Source organism: Seriola lalandi, unplaced genomic scaffold (genome assembly GCF_002814215.2).
Source record: "Seriola lalandi dorsalis isolate HSWRI2012SDOR001 ecotype SW California unplaced genomic scaffold, Sedor1 jcf7180002054952, whole genome shotgun sequence".
Taxonomy (NCBI): domain Eukaryota; kingdom Metazoa; phylum Chordata; class Actinopteri; order Carangiformes; family Carangidae; genus Seriola; species Seriola lalandi.
Genome location: NW_019525503.1, coordinates 1,126,547 through 1,145,363, shown reverse-complemented (window position 1 = coordinate 1,145,363; position 18,817 = coordinate 1,126,547). Strand labels below are relative to the sequence as shown.

At 42.4% G+C, this 18,817-nt stretch overlaps 1 protein-coding gene across 1 annotated transcript in view; it reads right to left on the bottom strand.

Moving 5' to 3' along the window:
* nrg3a (neuregulin 3a) overlaps positions 1-18,817 on the bottom strand; it is a 333,808-nt gene that overhangs the window by 110,567 nt on the left and 204,424 nt on the right. Inside the window, exon 3 of the mRNA XM_087170536.1 lies at positions 11,740-11,869. Within this exon, the coding sequence (XP_087026662.1) occupies positions 11,740-11,869 (130 nt within the window). The remainder of the gene's footprint in view (positions 1-11,739; positions 11,870-18,817) is intronic.

The window sequence follows — 18,817 nt, the reverse complement described above, 5'->3', positions numbered from 1 at the left end:
AACCCCACCACCTCCACCTCCACCCTTGCACTTCATTTGTCCTCCTCTCCTCTCTCTGTGATACTGCTCCACCTCTCTCTCTCCCACTCTTCCACTCACATCAGAGGAGTGTACAGAAGTGCACACACAAACACACACACACACACACACACAGAAACACACACACACACACACACACACACACACGCACTTATCTCTAACTCCCTCACTCCTTCATTCACTCCATCACTCACCCATGCGTTCTTCCTTTCTCTCAGTAACAAGCTGACAAACGGACGGGCAGACCTACAATACATCATGACATCCCATTGACAGATTCAACCCACGGCCAACATGACTGTAGCTGGAGGATGGAGAGACTCCTATATGCTCAGTCTCAGCCTGAAGCAAAGCATTGTGGGGTTACAAACCCTGAAATAGCGTCTCCAGCAGTGGTGTGGCCCCGCAGTACTAAAACTAAAAAAAAAAAAAAAAAAGAAAGAGAAAGAAAAATAATGGCTCCATTATTGGCTATTTTTCTGCTGCACACGATTATCTTTTTTATAGCCAGCAGTGTTTATGTACACGCATCAAAGCATCGCCCACGCTCACACTTACACTCCCACCCGGATACATACACACACTCATAAACTATTGTAGGCAATAAGAAACACATTATATGCAGATTAGGGAGCAGTGATTAGAAATAATCTGGGATGTCTCTTTAATTTATTGATTAAATTGGAACAAATGATTTCAGTATTTTTCACTATTTTCAGCCACTAACATTAATTTATGAAACATTCAGGTTTCTCAGCTGATTCAGCTTTCATGACTCCAATGAAATAAAAACAAGTTATGACTAAGCGCCATGACTCATGTCTGATGTTTATTCATTCTCACAGATTCTATAAAAGCACTAATGAAATGTTACATGATTGTTTTGATCCAAGTATTGCTGCTATTAATATGTGTTGGAATTTAGGACATTTAATCCCGTTTTCCCTCTGCATCATAAACAGGCTGCAGGAATTCTACTCTTTGAATGGAGACATCAGTTCATCAACTGCAAAGTCAAAACAGTTTAAATAGGTGCAGTTATGTTTTTTATTTTATTTTATTATAATGCTTTATGTCCAAAAGACAATAAAAGTTAGCACGCATGGCTTTTTCTTGATACGAGGAACTGAGAGGCCAAAGTGAAGGAACTGTAAATCCTGCACCCAGTGGCAAAAGTAACGCTGGTCTGAATTTGAGAGTTGTGAAAGGTCTGACAGTGAAGAGTGAATTGTGGGAAGCTCATAGCTCTAAAACTGTTTTATAAGTGCACATCAAGTGTGGGTTAACTCTTCTAAACATATTTTCAGACGCGGCACACACTTACCTATACTACCCAGCAGCTGGGTGTGAATGCACACTTCAGCTCTCAAGACCTCAAGTGTGGGTACTCAGAGTTTACAGACTGACACAGCTTTCACGTTTTTCTTTTTAACCTGCAGAGAATCTGCCTCGGCTGCTGAGTTAATAGTTAAAGGAAGTCACGTGACCATTTATACCATATGTAAAACACTTGATAGAAAGACCGACAGCCTGTAGCTTCATTTAGTACGAGCTTGAAAGTTCTGGAGCTTTTTGATGATATGTCGCCATCGTCAACAGCAAAGGGAGGTTTTCTGATGATGTCGTGTTTTCAGTCACAACCACATCAACAACAATCTTTTTTTACATATAAAGAACTATATAAAAGTCACATGAAACGGATTAGTTACAATAAACCACTGATGGAACAGCAGCAGTTCAACTGGCGACTTCTAAATGTAATTTTCACTAATTGGAAAAAAAGGCAGATTGAAAGGACAATTACAGGGCCTCTCGTTGAAGATGTCAAAATGGCCATTGGCTTGAGTGTCAGCGTAGCGGTGACCTTGACTGGATTTTGAAATGGGAAAGTGTTAATTATTCATGAACACTTAAGGGTGGAGAAGGAGCACGACGGAGCTGCTTTATTGGAGACATTAAGTGTGAATCCCGTCCTTATGACTTGTTTGGCACGCAGCCGTGCGTGGGGCGCCTCGCTATAGTCTGCATGCGCTCCGTGTTTCTTCACACGTGTGTGTAATCAAGCCTCGCTCTTCAGAAAACACAATGACGGAGGACTGCTCCCTGTTAGCCGGAATACGGGAGACAGACGTATCTGAGCTCGGGGCGCTGCTGCCGTTTCAGAGTGAAGTGCACTACAGTAAAAAACATACATCAGCAGGCTGGTGCAGCTCCCAGGTAGCACTGGGACTCCAGACCTGCTTAATATTACAGACACAGCTCGTCTTTAGTCATTCTCTCTTTCCTATTGTACCTCTCTGTCTCTTTCAATCTCTGTCGCTCTTTCTCCGTTTCCTCCCTTTCTTCTTTCCTCAGCAATCCTTTATGTAAATATATTTTACTCTCCATCTTCCTTCTTTTTTTTTTACTGTCACATTCATTTTCTCTGCCTCTGTGCCTGCATGCTGAAATTCACCTCTGTGCCAGAGTTCAGTCAATGGGGAAAGATTCCCCAAGGTAGGCATGGGAAATTATACTGTCTTTGTGGCCAGCTTAAAAGTTTCTCTCATTTTTTTTCTAAAAAAGGAAAAAAAAAAAAATCAATCCTACTTCTCGAAGCTCTCTAACGTATTTATTCAGAGCTCTCCATCCTGGTGGAGGATGCAATGCAAACTCAGTCAGAGTTTTGGAGGGAAAAGGAGGGTTCATTTGCATACATTTGCATCCTATTAACACATCAAACCTGCTGACTTGAAAGGGATGCCTTGATTAGGAACATCACCAAATTACTGCATGTCCACTTCCTCGCTCCTCTTCTCCCCGTGTCCTCTCTCTATCTCCTCAGTTTACTTCACCTCTGCTTCACTGCTGAGTATTGTTACTGTACACATCCTGTGTGTGTGTGTGTGTGTGTATACATCATTATAGAGAATATTACTGGAATATTCTTCAACCTTTGATGTGCCACACACTCCCTATAAACCCATCTGTCCACTGCCTCTTGCTTTTGTCTTTCACCATGAGGTCATGGTCAGGTCTCCTTCTTTGTTGCCTCAGGGCGTCACTGATAAGTTTGGCAGACCCGTCAAAGATTTTCAATTTGTATGTGTGTGTGCGTGTGTGTTGTGTTCTTCACACACACACACACACACACACACACACACACACACACACACACACACACACACACACACACACACATCTAGAAATTGCTTTTACACATGACCACATGTTCTGCATCATGGTATGTTATGCGCCTCCTAAAGAAGAGCTGACCGTGTGGGTGTTGGAATAGAAAAATGTCCTCCCATGTCTCCACTCACTGATTTACATCACTTACAGTTACATGATGAAATACACCCTGAGCTGTCACTCACTTCAAAAGGCACAGCAGGAAGTGAAATTATCTTTACTAGCCCGACTCGCACTGTGTTTCGATTCCATGACAACGCTCCTGATTTCCCAGATACTACAGTGCAGTCCACTACACCAAACTCTGTGGGACTGTACGGCCACGTCCTCACTGTTATAAAACATAAAGGGCTGTCAGTGATTTACTGCACGCTGAGCATCTCGCTATTTCCTTGTGCACGTCTTCTAAGTCACAAGCAACATTTCCCGCTAACTATGAGGTGTCCTTCTAAATATTTTGATTGTATAATTAAATCAGTTCTTTTCCTTTAAAACCCCGCTGACCTACCAGGGGGTCCAAACTCATGTTGAGCAGTATTGTGTAAGATTATGCAAATCCACAGAGCTTTATTTTTAATTGAGGTGGAGATTGTTACGTGCATAAAATGATGGACAGGCTACTATTTCTATTTGATGCAATGGGGCATGGGCCTGAAGAAGAAGTGCTGCTCAGGTGCTGGGCGTATTCTAACCTCTTGTATTGTAAATGCAATGATGGCTGAAGCTTTATTCCTTGATGGCCACTGCTGCTGTTGTGCAAAACATATCTCACTGCCAAATATTAGTGCCATCTCTTCAGGGAAATCACAAAAATGATAACATAATTAAATACTTCGACTTCTTACTGTATTATTTCTGTCTGCTTCAGGATATTCTCTATCAAACGTCTTTAAAATCCTGCAGTTGGCACCGTCAGGGTCCAATTGCCACAGGCTGTGAGGGTTATTCACAGGAAAACGTCACTCTGATTAATGATCCTAATTTGTCTAAGTATAACTTTTCAGAACTGTGTTAAATGTGACAATTATTTAAAGCTTTCGTGGATTACACTCAGCAGTGCACCTCCAAAACGTTCAGTTTCCTGTCACTTTCTGTCACTTTCTGTCAAAATCATCGCAACACTACAACAACTCACAACACACATACACAGTATATGTGTATGTTTGCGACACAGCCTTAATTGGAGAGTCTCTGCTGTTTACCAAACTGAGTGAGCTAATGCAATTGCACAATTAAACTTGCTAAATCTTGCTAATTAAAACTGACAATTTGTCAATACAAATCGATGGGAAGTTGAGAAGTTGGTGGAGAGGTTATGTGACGGCATCGATAGGACAGCTTGAGAAAATTCACAATTCCAGGAAATATCTCACTAATCTAAACACTAAACACTAGTTCACTTCTGCATTGAAGTCCACCAACCTAAACGATCATATAGGTCATTTGTCCCTACCCTCTGATATTCCCGTGTCTCCATGGCAGCTGGAGATACGCCACAAAGTGTTGTGTGACAATGCTATGGTAAATATGAGCTAAGTTTAGGCACAAAAACAACTTGGCTATTTGCACGTCGACAAAATAGTTTGTTAGAGTTTGCTGCTGTCTGCCGTCTGCTGCTGGGCAGGTAGCGAACAGTGGGTTCAACAAAAAGAGCAGCGAGACTGAACCAAATGTGCTGTAACCAAAACCGGAACAACAGGCTAAAATAGACTGAATGAAGCCGGTTCGTTGTTAATTCAAACATGTTTATGACGTTGTGAAGCAAGAAAAACAAGCCACTGTTCCATTTGTTTTCTTTTCTGTTCAAGCACAAGATCATGAAAAATCAAGAATGATTAAAATAACAGAAAAAATAATGGCTTATTCCTCTGCACTAATTTGACTTCCCTTTATATAACACCCCGACTGAGGTGCCAAAAGATCATTAAGCCTTCATTGTGTGCTAATTAAATCAGCACACAGTGACTTACTGTCGTTTGGCTCCCATCACTCACACTCAGCTCCTCTCAGTCACCATGTCACCGCGAAAACGCACCCTCATCGCCTGTTTCCTGGTTTATATTTGTCTTGCTCCCTCCTTGGCTTCCCCCCAGCTTCTGTTTTCCATACCCATGCTGAGTGCTCCTCTTTGCATCTTGGAGGATTCACTCACCGAAAGCGGCGCCTTCTAGCCATAATATGCAGTCTCTTATCTGTTTAATTTTCTCCCACCATGAAAGCATGCCACGGCATCAGCCTTGTTTATTACTGTCAGAGAGACACCAGTCGAACTCCCACTGGTGTGCCATTATTATCGCACAGATGGCGATGAGGGCTGAGAGAGATAGATGGAGCAACAGAGAAGGAGAAAAAGAAAACAAAAAGAGGGAGTGCAGGGTAAAGAGGAAGAAAAGAAAACAGGAAGAGAGTGAGAGTATGAGTGAATGAGAAAAAAAATGTACTTTCCATTTTAACATTTTTCTGAAGGTATCTCTTATCCTGTAACGATAATTCACCTTTGCACTTCTCTATTTACAGACACACACACATGCACAAACGCAAATGTGCACTGCAGCATTCTATATAGTGAACATGTGACACACCTTCATCCCAGAGGCTTTCTCCTGTCGAAGTAAATTCCTGCTGTCAGAAACAATATCGCACAGAATGCAATGACCCCTCCATACATTCCTTCACTCCTCCTCTCTGCAGGAGTGGTGGTGATGGTGGTGGGGGTGGAGGGTGGGGGTGTCTCTTGGGGTGACAGACGTGTGTGTTGTTGTGTGAGTGATTGCATATCTTCTTCCAAAATGCCCAGAGGAAAGATTTCAGGACCTTGGAGAGCGACACTCTCTCTCACTCAGGGAAAACGACTCATTTTTATGTCTTAGTTTGGTCACCGCCAAACATTATGGCTTCCTGATTCATGGGCTTTGCATATGCAATAGATTCACAAGCCGGCACGCACTGATTTGGTGTTTTTGCATATTGGAAGAAATTTGGCATTGTAGGTTAAGATTAAAGCTCGGTATAAAGGTATAAAAATGCTGAGTAGGCCCAGTTGATTCTGACTTTGTGTCAAGATGACAAAAGGAAAAGATCCAAGTGACAGTTTGTTGGGGTTGGGGTTCATATATTATATATATTGCATATATATATATATATATATATATTGCATATCTTTATTCATATGTTTTTAATCTCCTTGTTTACCGGCGGCTTAGAGGTGTGTTATTGCTGCCATGTTTTCAATTTCATGCATGCTTCTTGTTAATTGGCTTGCCGGTGGGTGTATGTGTGTACGAGTGGGGAAGGTGATGTTATGTATTCCACTGAGCAGCCACTCTTGGCACCTATGAGGCTCAGGCAATTGCGTAGTGCAGGGTATACTCAGGTATACCTGCTTATTTTTCAGTCAGCAGTGTGTATATATACCACTTCTAGATTCACTCTGTTGAGCATCATTCATGTGCTGCAATCCAATTTGTTTTGTTTTTTTACTTATTTACTTTACACTGTACAGTAGGGTGGGTCATGCATCCAATTCATCCTGAGAAGGAAAATATCGCCTGTTGCCTACCTGCCTTGTTGGTGTATAACTCACCACAGATCCTATGAGGTAAATTTGACTTTCAGGTAGTATTTGTTCGACAGATAATGCCTGAATTTTCATTTTGGGGAGAACCGTTTCTTGAAATGCTCTGGGTTCAAAAAGTAGGCTACACTTTTATTTTGCAAATCGGCTGTGTCATCCTGAATGTTTGTTCAGAACATTGTCTCTGACTGAAACACCATGTTTGCTTCATGTTGAATGTGTCTTATATTTATGCATTAGGCATGTGCGGGCCCCAGTTATATCTGCAAACTGCTCTGTGACAAATCATGGTGACACACTCTGACTCACATCATCTGTGGAAAATCACTTGTTCCAAGACACAGTTTACAAAAGAAATTACTAGCCGACAGACTACTTGCAAGGTAAGAGAAAAGTTGTTTGATTCTCATGTGTGGACGGACTCAGGAATAAGGAATATCATCTGAAGTCAAGCAGCAGAAGTTAAGTGACAATGTGCAAATACCACTGGCCCATTTTTGGGTGAACTAAATATTCAAGAATAGTGTCACATGTCACTTTATAACACAGGGCATCTATCCTTTGCTGGACAGGCCGATAAATTAAGGCACCACTACAGCGCTGGGCCCAGGTCAATCTGGTGGAGCTGGTCCGTGACTGAACACTTTGGAGAAGCATAAGGTCAACTGGGAAGAGAAAGGCTGGAGTACAGAGAGACAGGAGGGAGGATGAGGAGGATTGTGAGCGAGGGAAGGAGGATTACACTCTGAGAAGAAGTGGTTTGTCTGCTGCGTGACCCCCCCCCCCGAGCTCCTTCTTTACTCTGTGCCAAAAAAAATACTCAGCAACCACTGTTATCAAGTGATCAGCCTTTTCACATACAGGACTGTTTACATCCTTCTAAAACCAGTGCAGAGTACTTACTGTGATGGGGTGGTTCAGTTCTTGAGATGTTTATTTATTTATTTATTTTTTTTAAATCTAATCTTTTATGTCTTGGAGTAAATTTGTTCATGAAATAATTTCTTTGTAAGTCTTCCAGCTGAACTCAATTTACATTTCTGCTTGTCACGAAAATTAGCTGCAGGGCAGTGAAATGGGGGAAACATCACAGCTAATGTTATGAGTTTTGTTTCAGTTTTCTGTGTTCTTCTTGTGTTTAAGACATTATATCTGTCTTGCATAATGATCTCTTTCTATTTATTTTAGAGCAAGGTGTTATTGAGTTTTAAAGGCCTTTCAATTGAATAGGATGATGTAAAAGAAAAGGAAGGAGGATGAATGGCTAAGGACAAGAGAAGCATGTGATAGACATGAATGATGACAGTGACGTTAGAAGCCTTTGGTTGGAAGAAAGAGGAAGAGACTGAACACCACGCTGCCCTTTAACCTAGCAATCAATTTTGGGTATGTGTCATATATCTGCCTCTGCCCCCCCCCCCCAGAGAGGGTCTGTGTCACCCCCCTGGTCTTATTGGCTCCAGCTTTGCAGGGATCTCTTCCAAACCGGCGCTACCTCCACCTGCCAGGTGAGATTGCCTTTCTATCGCTCTGGAACAGCCTGTCGACAGAGGGCAATGAGACGGGGTTTAGACCTAGCACCTTGTTGATAACTAGACTGGGGGGGGCACCACGTCTTCTCCAAAAAGTATGAAAGTAAAGACAGAGATGTAGGCAAACAGGGAAGGGAAGATACTTAAATAGACATTATTTGAACTGGTAATTACATTAAAACTATCATTACAGTTTTTGTTCTCTTTGGGAAAATCCAGCTAAGCTGAAAAAGTAATTAATCAAATTCAGCATCGCATACTTTTATAACTGAATGACTTGGCCTCTTGCCATGTTCTGAAAATATTATCTTAGCACACTGACTAATTTACTGGTTAGCTGAGCACTAATGATTGAATGCCTGACTATGTTGCCCAAAGCAATGAGCATTGGTGTGTGTGTGTGTGTGTGTGTGTGTGTGTGTGTGTGTGTGTATGTTTGTATGTATGAGAACGAGCAGTCCTTGTGACTCACATTGAATCCCTCCCCTCTCAGCATCCGTCCCCGCAGGTTCACAAACCGGCTGCACTAAACAGCGCTCTGGGGGACAATCCCTGCGCTTGTTTTACAACATGGTCGGGGGAATGGCACTTGATGTTTGAGTTATGAGGCTTTGGGAGAAAAATCATTGCGAAAAAGGATCAAGTTTCATCTAACAAATAAAAATGATTAATTCTGTGACAAATAATGCCACAAACTGGCTCAATTTATCCCCATTAAATGTCTGGATTGATCACGCTTTTACAACCTGATTTGTCTCAATTTGTTGTAAACATAAATTGAATCAGATTATACATTGATCCTGTGCCGGGGGTGAAATTCGTCATTCTTTTTGTTGCTGAAGATAAATTAACGTCTAGCAGCATGTCGAATGGAGCACACAGTAGCCTGTTTTTTTTCTTTTATGGCAAAATTTTAGATATATTTACTATATATTACTGATATATTACTCCAGTCTTTAGTCACTCTGTTGCCTCACTCAGAAAGTACATCTATTCATAAAATATTCATATCAAGTTTGATTCCAAAAAGACTGACTCATTAGTTTAGTTCCAGAGTCTAAAGTATTACCCCTTCCAAACTCTAAATGTTATTTTTTAAGTTAAGCACTAAACACACCTCATAGTTTTACTGCATGATCACGCCAGCTGTTATTCAGATTCAGAACGGATGGCCTATTGTTTGATGGTCCATATCTTTCCTTTAGAAAGCTCATTGCCACACGATTAAGCAGCAGAGATCAACTCGGTGCGCATTTTTCCTCTGCTCTGTACCTCAGCTCGCACATTAACATGCACAGACAGTGTGTTCAAGGCCGTCCTGGCGTACATCGCAAACCTTCTCTCCTTAACAGCTCTGCTTGTCCACAGATTATGTCGTCATGGCAACGGAAGCGAGCTATGGGAGGAGGGCAACGGCCCTCCCCCATCTCAGACTCCTCGTCCGCCTACACCTCGGTCTCTCCCGCGCTCTCTGTTTTCTGCCTCTCTCATCCTGCTTCCCCTTCTCTCTTTCAACTATCAACACTTTTCTGTAATAAAGTAGAAAGCAGTAAAAAACAGGCCTTTGTGCTTTTGTGGACTTTGGTTGAGCTTTGACTCGATTACACAGCGCATGGAAACTGAAGAGGACGCATTAAAGTGGGTGACTCTCTCACTGCACTCACTTACGCAAACAGGTATTCTTCTGGCTTTTAGGTTTCTTAAATATACATGTGTATATTATTATATAATATATATACTAAATATATGTGTTATACTAAACACAGTTAGCAAAGGTAGATTTATGTTGCGGCTCACTGTCAGCCCACAAAACATAACCACCCTCAGAGAGCGGGAATTTTTTTATTTTTTATCACTGAAGTCCAAACTATTACTCTGGCATCTGCATAACTGCAGACCCTTGCAGCTATGCAGATTTGTCTTTTAGTCGTGTCGACAAGGGTGGTCTCTGCATAAATGTATGACTGTGTGGGCCACCTGCAACTGCACTAACTTCTGCATCTGTTTCAGACTCTGTCAGGGAGTTAATTCACCTCTAATAAGCACGGTTCAAAGATCGGGTCAGGGTTAGGGAGGAGATCTGACTGCCAGGCCTGCAGCATGTAGGAGGATTTATAGCAACAAAAACAGTCTGTGTGCATGTGTGCACATCATCATGAAATATGTGTTCATGTGCACAGTCTTCACATAATCTCTTCTGTTACATTCTGTACATATATTCTAAATTCAGCGATTCTCACTTACATTGCTGAACTACAACACACCCCTCATTATCATCCACACACCCACACACACACACACACACACACACACACACACACACTTTTGCATGCATACGGATGTATACTTGTAGCCCAGGGAAGGCAAAACAGACTCTTTGAAAAACAGGTCGGGTGGAAGTCCTGCGGTTAGATTTTGGAAGAAGTTGTTCTGGGACTTAATTAGTAAAGGGCCCCACATTTGAACAGGCTAAGTGCCCATGAGCTCTACTCTCAAATCTGGGACAACTAAGACACACACACATAAGATGGCGACACCCATGCATACACACACATACACGCGCACGCATACACACACACACAGATTATACATATGTACACATATATACACGTTGCACGGCTGCACAGCCACTGAGCTGCAGAAAATCTTTTCCATACAGTTTATCACAGTGTTTGCAGAAGGACCAGCTCCTATAGATATCTGCCAGAACCAAACGCAGAATTAAAGGAATGTTTCACAGTAAATGTTGTGTAAAGTGTGTACGCTTGAACCCCGGCTCGGACACGTTTGTAGCTCGGTCTGGCAGCTGGAGTCACAGCAGTTACTGTGATTTTAAGGGCGATGCAGAGTCACAACACAAAAAGCATTTCAATCTCCACAGAAACATTTCGAACAACTTCTTTTCAGATGTTGATATATGTTCATTAAGTTCCAAGCAATGATTCATTTACTAATGCATTCCTACACACACTTCTTCCAGATAGAAAAGATACAGTACAGCACGGACACACAGCATTTAGCTGACTGTGACTGTTCAAATGTGCTGTAGCAATTAACGGTCGAGGAATGGATTATGCTGAGAAGTGGTTTGAGAACTTCCTATGGACGCTGTGTTGTCGTCTTTGGCCATAAATCTAGGTCACCCTTGGAATCCATTAACTGTTGTAAATTCAAGCAGCTTCTACCGTCCATTAAGGGGCAAACTGCACATTCTTTAGAGCCATCTTCCTCTTAAACCTGCAGGGTGTGGTGCGTGATGTGTTTGGTGCTACAGTCCTTTGAGTTAAAGGGATTATTCCTTCATTGACAGGGTTAGGGTCACAACACAACAAAAAAAAAAAAGAAGGCAGAAGAAAAACATATTAAATATGGGAAGACAGAGAAGAGGGGGGAGGAAGAGGAGGCATTTAAATAATCACTTACTTGCAGTGCTTGTGAGGCCCACTGAGCGTCTCGATGACAAAGCATTCGCCACCATTTAGGCAGTAGGCCAGGTCCTTCTCATGACAGGGTTTGAAATGCTCTGAGTGCAGCGGAGGGACAGTTGGAGATGCTGCAAGACAAACAAAGAAACTCTTGTTAGTCATAATTAACTCCTACAGAATAAAAAATAAATTAAAAAAGCAGAGGCTCTTTAGTCTCCACCCAAGGATCCACAACAAGTGTGCTGCTGCCTCTTAACACACTGCATGTTTGTGGATGAAGCCAACGCACTATTGTTTGCTTAGACCCTGCAATGTCACCGGCGAAAGATGGATGGAGGACGGCTAATAATCTGTCCTGCTGTGATTAATGCTCCCTGGTCACAGTTGCGCTGTTGGAGAGCTCGACTTCTCCTGGCGATTTATCACGACATGCATGGCCGATTGTGGACAGTGCACAGTCACGAGGGAATCTGCTCAACGTACCTTAATAGATGATTGTATAATTGAAATTAATAAACTGAGCATCAGTCGCTTAAGAGCAATAAAGGAAATGCAAAAAAGGAGGAGTCGATTAATCTGCAATTAATGGTGTTACAGACATTTTTCTACCTGTTGAGGATAATTTATAAAACAAAAAAGGAAAATGAAATGGTTTCAGAGAGTGCATGGACAGTTATCAATCGATGGGACATGAGGAGAGATCGGATCTGCACCACAGATGATGCTCTTATTAATATCAGAGCAGACTGCTGACTGTTTCCTTTGTGCTTACAAATGAAAAATGAGTGTGCTAAGGGCTCTCATTAGCCCGTCCACAGCCATGTTTTTGAAAGTAGCTGGATGAACAGTGATGAGCAAGAACTTTATGCTTCAGTGAAAATCCGTTTTACTCACAGGACACAGTTATTACCACTAGTATACTGATTACTGCATTAGGTCGCCCTTTAATGGCGTGTGGAAGATACATCGGAACGAACCGCAGATTTCTCAATCAGGAGCTAAAGAGAGAATAATGATGAGCAGTGTTTGGGGAGGGAGGGAGGGAGGAGGGAGGGGATGGATGGGTGAGGCGAGGTGAGTTATTTCAGTATGGACCTCAGATCCCTTAATCAGCAGTATGAGGCATGTTCGTGGCAGGGTTAAGTTATGAGATGCTGGGTGCTGATTGGCTCTCTGGGGATCTTCAATAACCCTTGGTAATTGGCTGGTGAGGGGCTGGTTTCCATGTGAGAGGTTTAGTCAGGTCAAGAATTGAGTCAGCGCTAAGACGCGGAGGACGTCACCGGGGTTGGACACGATGACGAGAATGTTTCAAGCTCGTAAAGAGTTGTTTAAACACTTCGACTTCTGAGCCAGTCAACGCTTCTAAAATGCAAATCCCTCCGTTTAAAACAGCTTTATTATATTTTCTGTGATTCTGTAAGAGCTTCAGTTTGAGGGCTTGGAGTTTCAAAATAAAAGAAGTGATGTTTGCCGGACAGGGTAGGTCTGAAGAGGAGACGTGCTCGTTGCATTATAGGAAATGTAGGATTATGGAGCTTGAGCCAACTGGCACAAAAAGTCAGGCCTGGCTGCCTCCATTTTGACAATTCTGACGACGCTGAGTTGCCCAGCGTCGCCTGCCTGCAACGCCAAATTACAAGTGACACTTGAAGTAGCATCGAGGTCCTTTTTCTTTTCATCTTCAATAATATTTATGCACTGCAGCTGTTCTGAACTTAACTTTCAGACTGATCACCAAGCAAAGGCAAGCTACAGACACTGCTTTCCAACCGGCAGGGTTAAAGGTCAACCACATCACGACGGTGATGGTCTATTCCCATTAAGGTGATGCCGAGCATGATGGTGAATCCCTCACCTGTTCTATAACCATAAGACAATGTCAATCCTGAATCCGGAGCAGAATAAAGTCCAGTTTAATCTCTCTGCAGACAGACACTCACTCTCTCTCTCTCTCTCTCTCTCTCTCTCTCTCTGAATTAGCCTTGTGCTTATTCCAGACATGTCCTCCTCCAGTCTGCATTCATAATCTGTATAGTTGCCAGCATTGAATGAGACAAAAAAAATATGTCTTGTGCTCCTCGCAACAGCCATAGGAAACTGACTCAGTGCTAATGAAAAATAACTGGACAGCTTATACAAACACAAGCAGAAGTGATATTTCACAGCAATTTATATTTCACTTTAGTTTATTTCAAGGATCATACATTTGAAAAGCTGTCTACCCCCAAACTTGGATTTTGAATCGCCAGTGGGCATTTTTCAACATGGAAGGAGAATTGATTTTAAATCGGAGATGCTGAGATCTGATTTAACAGCCGACCATCCAGAGGGATTAGTGTCACGTGCAGGGACTCAGCCGTGCACGACTTACATTCAACGCATAAGAAGTTTTTCAAGTGCCAGTGTCTCAGCGAGCGGGAGAGAGGAAGAGTCATGACGGAGAGCGGAGGTTGTGACACAGCAACAACTGATGTTTTCAACAGGTCGTCCGACCTCAACAACCAAACAGGTTGTACGTTCCAACCCTCCGACACCACCCACGGGAGGCGCTCCTGAAATTACAGAAACCTATGATGGGAGGCCTTGGTTGTCACGGTTACAATGATAAACACACAGACTATACTGAAAGTGGTGTACAACACTTCCGTCGGTAGTGTGGTACGGTCGACTACGTGTTTAGGTTTAGGGAAAAGATCTTCCTCAACATTAGACGATCTCCGTTGCCATGGTAACAACAATAACAACGTGATTAACTTTGCTGGTCATCTGGTATCGACTATTTTCTGGCTTTAGTGTTGGAATATGACCAAACATCAATTCCATTTTATATGATTTGACCATGGATCCACAAAGTGCCACCTCAGCTTAACCTTCTTAAAGCTTTTCTCCGCACTTCACGTGGATTCACAAGGACCATAATGAGATTAAACTCCACTCTGACGAGGGCAGTTTCTTCCTTACCGCAGCTGCCAACCAGAAAGATAAAGAGATAACTCATAAAAGAGTAAGAAGGAATATAACAATGCCACTTGAGCATGTCCTGGGATGGTTTCCCTTTAGCTTGTAGTGCCACACATTCTGCACACAGACACTCAAACAAAGGCCAGAATCACAAAGCACTGCTGTGTCATCCTTTGCACTTGCTCTGCAACACCACTAGACTAGATTTTTCTTTTTTATATACACAAAGGATTTCCCTCCAGACATGATTTCATGCTCAGACTGAGCGGCGCTGTTTTGTTAGTCCTGGCGATAAGTGACAGAAGCACCATTTGTCGTCCTCTCTCTTTGTTTTTTTTTTTGTTGACAGAGTTGTCACAATGCACTGTAGGTTGTTTAGCTTAACACTTGTCACCTGTCAGCTCAGACGCTGTACGCACTCAAAGAATTGTGTCATTTTCAACAGGGACTGCCAGAGTGGACTGAAAAAAAAGAAAAAAAATGATTTCAGTCGGCTGAAAATATCACTGCAAGTTTGAAAACACTGCGCGCAGAAGGCAGACGTCAATCACTGCAGAGGAAAACAGTCCAATTTACTCCGCCATGCTGTGAAGAGGGAAAGAGGGAGAGGCACCGCGAGGATCAATAAACCATCGGGCGCTGGATAACAGAACCCTCCACTTCAAACTCTTCTCCTTCTTCGTCTCTTACCTTCTTCTCCGTCTCCTCCTCTCTCCACTCCAGGAAAAGTGAGGAAAGAATAAGGAATTTGCTGATTTTCATCTTTGCATCAGGACACCACTCGGTTGTAGTGGGGGAACAGGCAGCAGCCATTTATGTAGCACTTAATAATTTAGTGATAAAAAAAAAGAAAGAAGAGCAGATCAATCAGAGCCGTTTCAGAACTTCTATCAGTGACACTGATCTCCTTAGAAGACTCTCCAAGAGCTGAATATGCTAAAGAGATCAACACAGAGATAAATCCAATCACCAGTGAGACCAGGTGATGCAGTATTCATGGTTTAATTACTGTTCTTCCATTTTGTAAATCCAGATCAGCGGGGAAATAACACAGAATGAATTTCAGCTTTTACAAATTCAAATCTGGAGACCAGACAGTGCAACCCCTGTCTCTTATACACATCTTCCTACAGGAGCAACCCGATCACTTTTTCAATATTTAATAACGGCCACAATGTTTCCCCCGACCTTAAGCAAGTGCCTAAATAAAAACATTTAAAAAAGAAAAAAAACTTCCTCCAAAATAAACAGCACAGAACAAAAGTATAAATATCATTACTTAATATCCGTTGGCAGAACATCAGTGTCTTTCCACATTGTTAAATATGAGGGTTACAGAAATTATTCATATGACCTGAGCTGATCCTTCACTGTTCTAGTTAAGACTAAAACTACTGGGTAAAGGACAGACTGACTGTCAGCATGATTAAAAGAGGAAAAACATACTGAATGTCAGGAAAGAAAAATGTAAGTTTTTACTCCGTCCATTCATTCTGACTTCCTTTTCCATCGCTAAAAAAGATCGAACTTCACTCGCCTTCATTTCTCATTTCTTTTGTCTGACACACATTTTTATTGTTGTGGATTCCAGATATGACGGACACATATTATACATTTCTACAGTTTCTGCTTAATAGAAATACAGTATACTGTGCAGAAAGTGTTGCCCACACATAGGGATGGGTAGCGTTCAGAAACTCTCGGTATCAGTACTGTTACCAATTTAATCAAATCCTGTTTAACAGAAAGAAAAAATTACAATACACGATACAAACATGAGCCAATCACCTGCATCATTAGATCTTGGCCCGAGCATGCTGCATGGTTATCGGCTCACTGAAGACAATGAGATTTACTCCTAGTATCAAACCAATCTGGTCGATCAATAAAAAGATCGAAGTTCGATACCCAGCCCTCCCCACACCTCATCATGCGTGATTTTAACATTCACTCCCGTCCATGCGTGCACAGAACCACTCTTCTGCAAAAACCACATGTAAGTAAGTTGTTGTTTGCTGTAATTATGAATTTCCCTGCGCCATAGTTTGGAGATTGCTTATGCTGCAAATACGTCTTTCTTTTACCAGATAATGCTTGAACAGTCTGAACGGTGGGTTCTCAGGTATGCAAGGTTCACGTTCTCAAGCAATGCAAATATTTCCCTTCAAAAATGATCCAGGAGGGGGCCACTTCCAGAACGTTACTGCATGGATGAAAATGCAACCATTTGCATCTGATCCTCTGGGATATTTTCTCACAGATTTCCAGCTCCATTTCCCATTATTGTTTAATACATAAGGTATTTATCTGTTTTATATATTAGACAACGGTCTGTGGTTACATCTTTCTCTCTAAAACTAACCTCTTCTCTATGCGCTTTCACAGAGAATTTGAATAAATGAATGTTTAAATATGCTTAATGCAGGAAACACTGCAGTTGGTTGTGTTAAAATGTTGAGATTTTTGCAGCCGAGCCCAAACAGAACATTTCCAAATTGTTGCAAATGAAAACACAAAGCTTTTCTTTGCTGGTGTTGCAGTCTTTTCTAAATTAATTACCTTCAAAGGGCCAGTTCAGCAAAAACTGCTTATGCACTATCCAAGTCATATTTTATCAAGAGCTAACAATTACCAACAAAGCACTGATTAGGCAATAATGGGTGAAACATGTTGATGTGGTGAACGTGTTGCATTGATACTGGAGGCAGAAGTTATATTCCCTGTATGGCTGAATGCACTGGGGTAAACACAATTATTTCACAGTCACTACTTCTTCTGCACTCGCTTCCTTCCCTCCTCTCTGTCCTCCCTTGCACGTGCGTGTGCACCAGCACACAGATGTGTTTGAGGGGGTTAAAGCATGACATTCCCGTGGGCCAGACATGTAATGGCGCCCTTCGTGGATGACATTCCCCCAGAGTAGCAGACTTACAGGCAGCAAGCCAGTCAGCCAGCCTGGAAGCCATGCTAATTGATATCAAAGAGTCTCTGGCAGGCTAGTCCTGGCCTGCCTGATTATTGATTGGCCCTGAGAGCAGGAAGAAAGACCAGAGGCACAGGGACTGGAGAATAAAGGACACACGCAAACCAGGAAAAGTAGGAGGAAGTGGTGTTCTCTGGTGTGGAGCGAAGGCTTACTGCTGTATCAGGTTGTAGGTTTTGAGATTTAAGTAGCGGTGAAGTTGTGCATCAGTTCACAAACACAGAAGAGAGACATTTAACTCACACCTGCTGGTGCTTGGAGGACGAATTTGGAAACTTTGGATCGAACCAGGACAAGAAGTGTGTTGCAATTACACATGTGAACGTATACACAAAGTAGTCAGCTGGATAAGAGAAAGGTGTGTGGTATCATGCATTCAATATGTGGGAGGGATTCAGCTGACAGGGAAAAAAGGTTGAGGTCAGGATTCTGTGCAGACCATTAAAGTTACACTCAATGAAACAATTTCCCTATGGACCTCAGTTTGTGTGTAGGACTATTGTTACACTGACAGGAAGTACAATATGAATCACGGTGTGCAAGATTTCCGTTCACTGGATCTACAGTAAAGCCCCTTTTCCACGCAAACATCTGGCTTTTGTCACTAATGGAAAACGGTACAATCGTCATTCACACCCGGGTCAAATGACTCTGCAGCAGACGTGGGTCTTTGTTGGCGCCAGCTCCGATCAGCATTGATGTAAACACAAAACCCGCGCAAACTTTCCCTCCCTTTCCGTGCCGTCTGTCAGATCACACACGCTGTAAACACACCTGTCACCTGCGCAGCACGCTGCTGCTGCACCAGAAACACCACAGCTACACCGCTGGCACTGCAGAAGGAAGCAATCGTCTCTTTTAGTTTAAAAAAAACTTTCTAACACACAATAATGTTGGTGTAAAAAGGTTATGAGGGCCTTAACACAAACACATCAACAGCTCCATAACAGAGGTCAATGTGTGTGAACAGGCATGCCGATACCTTTGACCATACAACACAGCTAACACCCTGAATGAGACTCAGATACTTTAGTAGCCTCGCAGTGGCTGGTGGAATTAATTCATTCTATAGGTGAAGAAAAACTTATTTTACTGTGTGCATCTGAGCTCCAGTGCATCATTAGTACCA